Raw genomic sequence first — 13,094 nt, forward strand, 5'->3', positions numbered from 1 at the left:
ATTATGGGAAAAATCATCCTGTTGGGAAATAGACAACAGTAATTAAAATCCGACCTAAAAAGGGGAAAACAAAGTAAAAAAGATGTTATGTTTTAAGAAATATGTGTGCAAGTGCCAGTGTCTATGTTTATATAACTGCATATGTTTTTTTTTTTTGTTTTTTGCAATGCATGTCTATGGTCAAAAATATGCTGCAGTTGTGGGGCCCAGGGTATCAAAATAACAGCCTTAATTTAGTCTGTATGCTCATAAGCTTGTGACAATGGACATCATTTGTTTCTATCTCTTTTTAAGAATGAATACTTGAATGAAGATGTTGATGCAAGATTAATTGAGTATGAAGACAACAGGCCCCTCCTGGATATGTTCTTACAGAAGCCAATGGGGCTACTTTCTCTGCTGGATGAGGAGATTCGATTCCCCAGAGCAACTGATCAGACCCTTGTGGGTAGGTATTTACCAGCAGTGGTAGCCCTTCTCATATGAGAGGAAAGAGATGTTTTCCCACAATATATGATTCGATGTACAATACTATGAAATACTTTATTAAATATATCATTTGGTTTCAGAATAACCAAAAAATAACAGGGAAAAGCTATCTATTTTTAATTTGTTATACATTAAAAATGAAAAAAACACAAATAAATGTCATGATGATATCAGCCTTTGGTCATCTTAATGATCCACATTTCCCTCAAGTCAAGAGTAAGTCGGTGAGAACTAAGACCATTTGTATGGTGTTATACACCAGAAGGGGATCGCTCTTTGGAGTAGCTGCCAGTGGCCGATATATTAGTAGGCTGTGCAGGACATTCGGATCACCCTTTATTTCCCATTTGTCTTCTTGGAAGTGTTTACAATTTAGGTTTTTTCCATTTAGCAACGGTGGGTGTTTTCTTGAAAGATATTTTGTTGTCCATCTTTTTATAAAATATATTCTTTTCATTTATAGGATGGGTTTTTTTAGGCGTTGTAAGATTGCCAAGTCTTTAAAGAAGTAACTGGAAATAGGGCTCTTTTGTCAAAGAAAATGGATTTGAGAGTGTATATAGTATTCCCTTATTGGGATGTTAAAGTTGTGGGATATCAGAATAAATGGGTTAAGGCAATTTTGCAATTGTTAGTACTCGTACGCTGCTGCTGATAAACTGACGTTTAGGAGTAGTTGGGCGTTTTTTTGCAGCAGCCCCTGAACTCTCCTCTATGTTATCCTATCTGTCTGTGTACACTGAGATGTTTGTAGTCATTTAGAGGCAGTGGAGTTTAGTGGCATTTTTTTTTTTTTAAGCAAAAAAATACATTTAGATGGAAGTTAATTGGCATTTGAAATGTTAAATGCTTGTAACAGTATGCAAACACGTCTAAAACGCGGTAACTCGCATTTATATTCATTTATAGGTGTTTTCATTGGGGATACATTTCTTACCATTTTACAATCTAAAAATGCTTCTAAACGCAAACGCCGCTAAACACGCATAAACGCGGCATGTAAACATGGCAAAACGACTGTTTTTAACTGTCGGTTACTAGCTGTCAAGTCCCAACATTCAGGAGAGGTTTTCAAACGTCCCTTGTACATGAAGCCTAACTCATAGATTTTAGTAACCCCAAACTTCTTCCATGTTGAAATTTTAATGCCTGAAGGTGTCCAAAATTTATAATTGGGGTTTTTCACCTGTTATGTAGTAGAGTCATGATAATGCTGTAGTCAGAGCCGCTCCAGGCATCTATAGTAGCCTGAATAGTGGGTTATTCAGTAATGGAGATGATGTGGAAATGACGTGGAAATGATGACCATGTAGAATGTGTACAATTGTTACCCATAGTTATCCATAGTTTTTCTAGGGGTTGTCTTGACCAATACCAGATCCGGTCAAGTAATAATAATAATGTTAAATATCAGGGAGGACCATGCTACTAAGACTTTGATGTTTCGTAACTTAATTGCTAAACTAACCTGAATCTTGGTGTTATTTGTGCCATATAAACTGGTTAACATGTTATTGTAGATTTTGGTGATAAAGCATGACTCCCATGATTCAGAACAGGAGTAGCACTTTAGGAAGTATCAACATTTAAAATGGTGCCATCCTACCTGCTTTAGGTATTCATAAGGATGAACATTTTTTTAAAGTAGACTTAGTATGACATTTTTAGAGTTGAGATAATTAGTTTGGATGTTTTGGCAGATATTTATATGCTCATTAAAGTTATTTGACCTACAAACGTAACGGAAGTGTACTTAGAGTAGATAATTTATCTTGTGAATAATGTGTAGTCCTAAAATCTGGGGGCATCATTCTAAACTTACAGTTGGTAAATTTGTTGCTCGAATTGGTTGCATTGCTAAAATATTGTAAACGTTGATGGGTACAATAAAGTAAATTTAATGGGTAAAGTTAAATTACTACACTAACTATGGATGCAAAAATCTAAGCATGACTTAATTTACATGATTTTAGAAAAGTTTGAAGATAACCTCAAATCAAAGTATTTCTGGAGACCAAAGAGAGTTGACCTAACATTTGGAATTCATCACTATGCGGGAAAGGTAAGAAGTTCTTACTGTTGCCCTTTATTTTTATAATCCAACATAGCTTTGTAAAAGTACTCTATATGTAAACCCTGACAATTAACTTTTCCTATTTGGTCCCTTTTCCTCTGGTAAACATACCGATCTGTGTATTTTTTTTTTATATCTGTTCAAAAAGTACAAAAAATACCCACTGATCCTGCCACAAATGTCATGAGTTGAGAAGATCCTGTGCTGCAGTTAGAAGTTTAGACAATGTCATTATCTCTGTCTAGTTCACCTCCCAACTACAGTATGTTATTATTATTATACTTAGCACCAACAGTTGTTGAGTAGCGCTTTTCTAAGTTACAGAGACAGTACAGTTACAATATAATCCAATACAGTAAGGTTCAGAGGGCCCTGTTTATATGAGCTCACAATTTAACCACTTAAGCCCCGGAGGATTTGGCTGCTAAACGACCAGAGGGCATTTTGCGATTCGGCACTGCGTGACTTTAACGGACAATTGCGCGGTCGTGCGACGCTGTACCGAAACGAATTTGGCGTCCTTTTTTTCCCACAAACAGAGCTTTCTTTTGGTGGTATTTGATCACCTGTGCGATTTTTTGATCACGCGCTATAAACAAAAAAAGAGCGTAAATTTTGCAAAAATAGCAATATTTTTCCCTTTTTTTTATATGAAATTCCCCCAAAAAAAAATGTAAAAATCAAAATTTTTTAATATTTTCGGCCAATTTGTTTTATGCTACCTATGTTTGGTAAAAAAAATCGCAAAAAGCGTATTTTGATTGGTTTGCGCAAAAGTTATTGCGTTTACTAACAAAGGGAAAGATTTTTGTCATTTTTGTTGTTTTTTTTTTTAACGCGTAATGGCGGCGATCTGCGATTTTTTTTGCGGTACTGCGACATTGCGGCGGACAGATCGGACCCTTGACTGACATTTTTGACACTTTTGGGGTTACCAGTGACATTTCTACAGTAATCAGTGCTATACATATGCACTGTTACTGTAAAAATGCACTGGTAGTGAAGGGGTTAACTTTATTTGAGAGGGAGGGGCTGTGTGTGTCCCTAGGGGCGTGATTCTAACTGTGATTGGCTGTGGCTTCAACTGTATGAGGAGTGATCAATGGATCTACATAGTAGATCCATGTGATCAGCTCTCATACAGAGAGGAGAATGACAGGCAGCTTGTTTACACAAGCTGCCTGACTATCTCCCTCTCCCCCGCCGATCGCAGAGTGGCCGGCGGCGATCGGGTCCGCCGGTCACGCGCGCGGGGGGGTCCGTGACCACGCGGGAGCGGGAGCGCGCCTCCGGCGGCGCGCGCTCGCTCCCTAAACCCTCACAGGCGAGCGACGTAGACCTACGTCACTTTGCCTGTGAGGGGCTGACCGCCCACGTAGATAGTCGTGCGGCGGTCGGCAAGTGGTTAAAAGGAGACGCAAATTATATAACAGGTAAAATTGTTGAGGAATGGGTTGATGTAGAAAGTCAAATTCCAGTTGTAGGTAGAGGCAAGATATACTTTGCTAAAGAGATGTGTTTTCAAGGATTTCCCTGAAAGTAGATGGAGTAGGAGAAATCCAGATGGATTGGAGTAGGGATTTCCAGAGGATGGGTGAAGCTCTGGAGAAATTATGAAGATGAGCATCAGAGGAGATGACAAGTGGGCTAGAGAGCAGGAGATCTTAGGAGGATGAAAGAGGATGGTTAGGGTGATATTTTGGATATGGGGAAATAGACATTGGGAGATTTTCTTTGGTCCCCTCACACAACCCGTGTGACAACACTACTCCATAAATAAAGAACAGTTAGGAGGGGTTTTTACCCTAGGACATGGAAGCATGTTACTGGCAGAATCATTAAGTGAAAATAAAGAAAAAAAGCATGAAATAAACTTAGTGCAGTCACCACAACTAAGGACTGCTAAGCAATGTGCTACAGTTTTGTTCTTGGATTGAAATGCACTTTAACTGGTTGCAAAGGAAGTTAGCTATGGAAGACCCCATTGTTCTGTCTTGGCATATTTGCATTAACCGGTTGCCGACAGCCCCGGCCAGGCAAAGTGACGTATGGGTACATCACTAGCCTGGGAGCCAATAGCGGGCGAGCACGCGCCGCCGGAGGCGCGCTCCCACCTCGGCTCGTTCACAGACACCTCCACGCGTGTGAACGGTGGACCCGATGTCCGCCGGTCACTCGCGATCGTCCGCTGTGAAGGGAGAAAGGCAGGCGGCTAATGTAAACAAAGCCGCCTGTCATTCTGTGTAAAAGCACTGATCTAATGGTCCTGCTATGTAGGACCGTTGATCTGTGCTGTTACACACACAGCCACATCCCTGCACAGTTAGAAGCATGCCCCTAGGGACACACTTAACCCCTCCCTCTCCAATAAAGTTAACCCCTTCCCTGCCAGTGTCATTTTTACAGTAACAGTGCATATATATAGCACTGATTACTGCAGTAATGTCACTGGTACCCCCAAAAGTGTCAAAAATGTGAGTCAAGGGTCCGATCTGTCCGCCGCAATGTCGCAGTCCCGCAAAAAAAAAAATTGCAGATCGCCGCCATTACTCGCTAAAAAAAAAAAAAACAACAAAAATGACAAAAATCTTTCCCTTAGTTAGTAAACGCAATAACTTTTGCGCAAACCAATCAAAATACGCTTACTGTGATTTTTTTTTACCAAACATGGGTAGCAGAAAACAAATTGGCCAAAAATTTTAAAAAATTTAGATTTTTACATTTTTTGGGGGGGATTTCATATAAAAAAATGTGAAAAATATTGTTATTTTTGCAAAATTGTGCTATTTTTATGATTATAGCGCATGATCAAAAAATCGCACAGGTGATCAAATACCACCAAAAGAAAGCTCTATTTGTGGGAAAAAAAGGACGTCAAATTTGTTTGGGTACAGCGTCGCATGACCGCGCAATTGTCCGTTAAAGTCACGCAGTGCCGAATCGCAAAATACCCCCTGGTCAGGAAGGGGGTAAAATGTTCCGGGGCTTAAGTAGTTAAGGCATGTTTAAAGGCTTTAGAAGGTTAGAACACCTCTTCATGAATATATTCTAATAACAATATGGTAACTTGTGCTTTAGGTTTAATGTCTCTTTAGTAATTTCGAATTAGTTCTCACTGTGTTCCAGCTTAACTTTATGACATAGTATTCAACACCCTAGAAAGGAAACTACTGTTTAGAAACTTCTCTGTAGAACCTAATTATTTAAATCAGTTTATTTGTAAGTAGTGCAACAGAAACAAATAAAAATCATGTCTGTGCATTTGTCAACATTTAGTTGGAGATTTCAGTTTCAGTGTTTGAAGAAAAGTGCAGCTTATCTTAGATATTTGCTGAAATGTGATTTCTATATATCCTTAAAATATTCCATGCAAACTGCAGAACAAAACTGTATGGCTGATTAGATGCAAAAATAGAGATTAGAATTTTTTTGCAGTGGTTGAATTTACAAAGAGAATCCTCTTGTGTAATTTATTACTTAGGGTAATAAATTCATAACTGATAAAATAATTCAAAGTATTTGGACTTTATTTTTAACTTTATTGGATATTGATTGCTTCATATTATAGCAAGATTTTAAAATGGTAACAACAATAACTTTTGTAGTCTTTTTTTTAAATTATATTCAAATATAACTTAAAATTGCAAATAGAAATTAGACGGATGGATGAATTATTTGAATTTAAGGTGGTTATAAAGTCTAAACAGTTTGAACCTTATTGCATTTCTTGCATTAGGCTAACAAATGTTTAGGCATCAGCATCCCCTCTCACCCCACTTTTACCTACCTGAGCCCCCATTCGATCCAGCGCTCTGTCTGTGTGCAGCTCATCTCTCCCCTCACTTCCTGGTCTCTCAGGCTATGCTGAGGTAGCAGGAGCCATTGGCTCATGATGCTGTCAATCAAAGCCAGTGAGGAGGAAGCGGTGGGTGGGGCTAAGTCCTATTGTCTGTGTCAATAGACGCAGGCAGTGAGACTTGGGAGCGAGCCCGCCTGAGTGCCCCATAGAAAGCAGCTTTCTTTAGGGGCATTCAGCAGATGAGAGGAGCCAAGAGAGGCAGTGGAGGGCCTGAGAAGAGGAGGTTCAGGTCCACTGTGTGCAATTCCATTGAATCATTTCTCTTTGCACTTTATAGATGGTAAGAGTTAGGGACCTATTAATAACAAAAAGCAGATAGAGTTATCTGCTGTCAACAATAAATAGGTCCCTAACTCATTACCAATATTACTCAGCAGGTATTTTCCACACCATGGCCTGCATTTTACAGTCTATTGAGAAAATGTAGGCTAGGGTATAGAGCCTATGTAATAGAGTTCTCTCTGCTTGAAGTGTGATTGGTAGAGAGGCCAGTCACATGACTGTGATATGTCACATTATTGGGCTCTCCTGCCCCTTTTTTTCCCTGTCCCCGCTGCATGGAGCTGCATTGTCACCACAACAGAAATCTCCCAGCTAGATCCTTTTTCTTCGGCGCATACATTAAAGCATCTCCGATCATTCCTCTAGACCAGGGGTCTCAAACTGGCAGCCCTGCAGCTGTTGCCTTGGTTCCATTAGTATTTTTTTGCCACATTAAAAAAAAAAATTCTAAAAATCCTTACCCTTGAAACAAATCTACAATTACAAACTTTGTAGTCTGTTTTTCCTAGATTGATATTCCACAATCTTTAAATCAATTTATTACAAAATAGAAAAAAAGATGTGCATCCACAGACATTAGCCATACTGAAGTAAAACCTTAAATCGTATTTAAATAATAATGACTTGTAAGTCTGACATCTAAAGATTTGCAATATGGAATTCTGGACTCTTTGATAACAATAAAATGTAGCATAGTGACCACCGTGGGAGAAATAACTTTCATTCCCCATTATTTTTGATGTCAAACATTTTTACTTTGACTTCATTTTCAGATATAAATCAGAGCAATGGAAAGTGATAATAAAGCCTTTCTCGCACTGAATGACTCTTCATTGCTGCAGAAAATTGCTTAAGGAATTGAAATATCTTCAGTCGCTTTAATCAGTTGTTCTGTTCTTACTTTAAAACCGTGCATTTTATCTGAAGGTCCTCTACAATGCCACTGGCTTTTTGGAAAAAAACCGAGACACTTTACCTGCGGATATTGTGCTTCTTCTAAGGTCCTCCGAGAACAACCTTATCCGTATATTGGTAACTAATCCACTAACAAAAACAGGTATGGATCCTGCGTTACTGCATTTCACTGTGCTTGAAGTCCATTTTTTAATCTTTTTATTTCTTGCCTGCTGGTTTGACCACCTGTTCATAGTCCATGGAATGAAGTATTTGTAATAATATCCTTGTTCCAAGCAGCACAGAATAACTTAGGGGATCATTATATTGTATTAGATTATTTAGCTGAATTCTGCCTGCTGAAGTCTTTAGCTTATGATAGGCAAAAGGATAATGACTTCAGTCAATGTAGAAATGCCCATGCTTGTAATATCTGTAGTTTTAGCCCGCATTCACATTGAACTCGCAGGATTTCGAAGCCGCATTTAAGTCCAACTTTGGCGCCGACTCGAAAAACATCTGTGCAGGTTCATGCACAGATGTCTATTGAAGTTGCCCCCGAAGTCACAAAAAGTAGTGCAGAAGCTACTTTTGGAAATCGGTGCGGCGCCCCAAAGTTGGCGTCACAGAGATTGGGATGGTGCCATTGTTGGCAATAGGCTGCGATTTAACATGTGATTTGACCTGTCAAATCTCGCCGTTGTGAACAGGGGCTTAAAGCTATCTATTTTTTCTGAAATGTCTATGTGCCAGTGTTAATTTTGGCAGCAAATTTCAATTTAGTTTTAGTCTTAGTCTTAGGACTAAAATGGCATTTTAGTTTTAGTCCCATTTTAGTCTTCTGCAAGTGTTTTAGTTTTAGTCATATTTAGTCGACTAAAACTCCAGTACATTTTAGTCGACTAAAACTCCAGTACATTTTAGTCGACTAAAACTCCAGTACATTTTAGTCGACTAAAATGTCCTACATTTTAGTCGACTATAACTCATTTTAGTCATCTATAATCGAATGGGTGTAGTTCAATTGTAATTTGTAATGCATTATTTAAGCATTTCTCTACAATTTCCAAACTCATTATATACTACTGCTGGTCCTGGAGTGAAAAATCTAATATGTTATTAATTATGGTATTAAGCTTTGAGCATGCACCAGTGTTAATTTTGGCAGCAAATTTCGATTTAGTTTTAGTTATAGTCTTTTGACTAAAATGCCATTTTAGTTTTAGTCGTATTTTAGTCTTAAGACTAAAATGCCATTTTAGTTTTAGTCGTATTTTAGTCATCTGAATTGTTTTAGTTTTAGTCGTATTTTAGTCGACTAAAATTGTGTTAATTTAGTCGACGAAAACGTTTTAGTCAGTTTTAGTCGACGAAATTAACACTGCTATGTGCAAATGGCCACACACTGAACACGTCACTCCTTAGAAAACAACTTTACTTGAGGTCTGTAGTTTGGCAGTCCCTTCCCATAGCGACACCCCTCTGACACATTTCACTCTGAATGGGGTTAATCGTAGAGTTTATTTTTTTGTTTTAATTCTGGGAGGGTGGGGGTGATGAGGACGTATTTATGTAAAATATTACACAACTTTACCATCCTTTGTCAAGACCCAGAATTGGTAAAAACTGATTTACAAATAAGATATAAGGACACACTGCTGATTTTTCTATTGTCCCAAAATTATTCAGTTTGATGTGAACAATCTATGATAAATTGTACAATTTATTAATCATGATGGTTTGGATTCCTGAATCATGTGGTTATTTACAAATTGTTTTGCAGGCAAATATTTACAGATTCTCCTAAATAAATCATCAGTATCCAGCAAAAAGTTTCCTCTCATGATCTCCTCCTTTTGTTGCTTTTATTGCTGCTTCCTGTCAAACTGGGCATCTTTAGTCATTTTTCAGGATTTGTTGAGCGTTTTTACAGGCATTTTTGTGGCTGTTTGAAAGCACCTAAGGCAGGGGTCTCCAAACTGTTTAAGCAAAGGGCCAGTCTACTGTCCTTCAGACTTTGGGGGGCCAGAGTGTGGCCAGCAGAAATAGAAAATGTCCTAAAATCAGTGGGAGGAAACAATGTTCCATCTTTGGTATTAGGAGGAGGAATATGGCCACATTGTTGGTGCCAGTGGGAGGAATAGTACTACATCAATAGTGTCAGTGAGAGGAATGGTACCCAATCATTGGTGTTAGTGGCAGGAATAGTGCCCCATCATTGGCGTCAGTGGGAGAAGTAGTGCCCCATCACTGATGTCAATGGCAGGAATAGTGCCTCATCATTGGTGTCAGTAGCAGGAATAGTGCCCCATAATTGAGGTAAGTGGGAGATGTAGTGCCCCATCACTGGTGTCATTGACAGGAATTGTGCACTACCATTGGTGTCATTGGCAGTAATAGTGCCCCATCATTGGTGTCATTGGCAGGAATAGTGCCTTATCATTAGTGTCAGTGGCAGGAATAGTGGCTCATCATTGGTGTCAGGGGCATGAATAGTGCCCCATCATTGGTGTCAGCAGCATGAATAGTGCCCTATTGTTTGTGTCAGTGGGAAGAACAATGCTCCGTTGATGTCAGTGGGACATTTTTTTTTAAACATTTTTTCCATTTGAAAACGAGTTACTAGGGGAAAAAAAATGTGTGATATGTGTGTTTTTGAGCATTTTTTCACATGGAACCCCTTGCTTTTCAGGCACTCCCATCGAAGTATACTGGGGCCAAAGATGCTTGAAGTTTGTAGCTCAAGAGTCTCATGTACAGTACTTTTTGAGTTACAAGCTTCAAGCAACATTACGCTCAAGTGTGAACAGGTACAGCTGAAAACGATCAGATTTTGGATGTCAAGCTTCGAGCTACAAATGCTCAGGTGGGAATAGGATTCAAAGGGGGAAAGTGAAGTTAGGAAATCACCATGCAAGTCTCTAAAAATGGAAGGGATGCATATGGCTTATATGAATAAATAACAGGTGTTTTATTTTGATCTCACAGGTAATCTTGCACATACAAAAACAAAGTCAAGAATGAATTCGCAGTCATGGTCCAAGAGGAAAACATCCAGTCACAGTAAGGTAGAGGAAAAATACAAGCATAATAAGTTATTGGCTATAAAATGAATACATTAATGGTGTCATGTAACTACATCTTCACATGTATCTTTTTGTTTTATCAAGCTGGATATCTTAATGTTGTACAATACTTGTTACTTCAGTGAGGTAATCACATACATTCATGTGCGTCTGTCAGCTTGGCTTTGCTATGTAGATTAACAGATCACACGGAATTAAATATATGTTTATATTGCTATCATGGGCTTGGAGATAAAAAATGCAAATATTAGACATGTTCACAAAAGAAGATTACACTGCAATGTAAAGCCAGCCATAGACCTTAGAGAGCAGTCAGACATGGAGGCATTAGGAGCACCTACAGGCTACAATGACTTCAGAAAGTGGCAAAAAGGTGAAAGCTCTCCTCAACCTAGCCTGCAGTTAAATTCTTTGGTGAAGGAACAGGGAGTGGATTCCGAAGCAAAGATAGGTATCAGCCTATCTCAGTAGCAATTGGAACAATTTTTAAAAAACGGCTTAATAGTCTGTTCCTTTCATCCTATAGACAAGAGATCATATTCTGCAAAATGGACAAATTGGTCAGCTGTTATCTTAGGTAGCTTATACTTATCTTATAAGTAGCTTAAGTTATTATAGACTGTCATGGTAATGTTTCAAATATAAGTAAATGCGGATTGTAATGTGCTTTTGTGTATTGTTCAATAGGGTGATTTTGGAGATTCCCATCATCCTAGAGAGACTACAAACATGAAAACACAGACCGTGGCTTCATATTTTAGGGTATGGTATTCTGATATTTCTTAGTTATGTAAGTTAATTTCTTCCTAGAGGCAGGGTTCATTTTACGATATGAGAATAATGATGCCCTTTCACACAGGCTCTGACCCCTTTGTCATCAACAATAAAATCATGTAAAACATTGCAAATCTAGATTTGGTAATGGAGCAAAAGCCAATATAGAGGATAGATGGGGACGTTATTTGAGCTACAGAAAGTCTTGTGACTTTTATATACCACCTGTTAGATTTGCTACTGGATTTACACACAGATCTCCAAAGATGGAAAAAGGCACAACTAATAGGAAATTATTAACACAAACTAAAAATGCTGTGTTTGTTGCTGATTACTTTTAATGTATTTGTGTTTGCCATACTTGCCTAGCCACGAGTGCCTTATAAAAAAAAAAAATATTGCCCTGCATATGGTTTCTGTTTAGTTCCTCCTGGAGTCCTGAATTTGTGTGCTCCCTCTGGCTCCAAGGAGGTTAAGGTGACCCAAGGATATTATAACATGTTACATGTGACAAAACCAAGGCTTCTTGATTAGTGTGCACCATGCAAGAAGTGGCGACTCATTACATGTACTTATATATATATATATATATATATATAATTATCCAATGGTTGCCACCACACTGAAGTCAGGAATAAAAAAATTGGCCTGGGTGAACAGCAAAGCCTGTAGTGCATATAAACCAAAAGAGAGAGCGGTACAGGTCTTGAAAGGTGAATGCACGATAATGGTTTTATTTTGACATTTTGATGAGGCACAAGCTTGTCATCCTGAGGAAGATGAGCTTGTGCCTCATCAAAATGTCAAAATGAAACCTTTATTGTGCATTCACCTGTGAGTTCCGCTCTCTTTTGTGGTATATATATATATATATATATATATATATATATATATATATATATATTCTGGCAGTATTTTGACCATGCTACCTAGCTACACGGCATTGCATGGATACACTTTCAGTTTATTGAGCCAGCTTTCCAATATAAGGCCCTAATTATATTTAAGGTCACTAGGGGGCAATTGTTTGTCCTTGATGTTTTGTATTTCTGTATTTGTATATTTTGTTTTTACATGCTTTTATAATGTACAAATAAATGTATTACTTTTAATAACTAACATGTAGTCTCCTATGCTGAGCCAATAAATCCAGTATTGTATTTTGTGGGACTGGCATTTCCCAGTCCACAAAAAGTTTTTTTTAGCAAATAAACGTACATAACTCCAACCCCAATATATCTCGATAACATGCAGCACTTGATAAAGAGTAGGAATATACACTGTTTAAAAAATTAAAGGAACATTTTGAAAACACATCAGATCTCAACGGGGAAAACTCCAATGCTGAATATTTATACTTATTTGGACTAGGTAATGTGTTAGGAAGGAAAGGATGCCACATCATTTGATGGAAATGAAAATTATCAACCTACAGAGGGCTGAATTCAAAGACACCCCAAAAACCAAAATGAAAAAATGATGCAGACAAGTCAGTGATCAGGAAACTAGAAATCAGTACAGTTGGAGGCAGAGGAACAAGATCAGGAACCAAAAGGGATGTCAGCCGGGCAAAGTCTTTCACAGGAACACAGCAGAGAAACTCCAGATATGTTGACAAGGCGAAGGCAGGAAAGAA

At 38.3% G+C, this 13,094-nt stretch overlaps 1 protein-coding gene across 1 annotated transcript in view; it reads left to right on the forward strand.

The window, feature by feature from the left end:
- Positions 1-13,094, forward strand: part of MYO3A (myosin IIIA) — a 312,359-nt gene that overhangs the window by 213,482 nt on the left and 85,783 nt on the right. Inside the window, exons 20-24 of the mRNA XM_082259576.1 lie at positions 295-448; positions 2,463-2,551; positions 7,632-7,761; positions 10,587-10,666; positions 11,372-11,446. Of these exons, the coding sequence (XP_082115702.1) occupies positions 295-448; positions 2,463-2,551; positions 7,632-7,761; positions 10,587-10,666; positions 11,372-11,446 (528 nt within the window). The remainder of the gene's footprint in view (positions 1-294; positions 449-2,462; positions 2,552-7,631; positions 7,762-10,586; positions 10,667-11,371; positions 11,447-13,094) is intronic.

The sequence above is a fragment of the Pelophylax lessonae genome, assembly GCF_965119305.1.
Source record: "Pelophylax lessonae genome assembly, chromosome: 5".
Taxonomy (NCBI): Eukaryota; Metazoa; Chordata; class Amphibia; order Anura; family Ranidae; genus Pelophylax; species Pelophylax lessonae.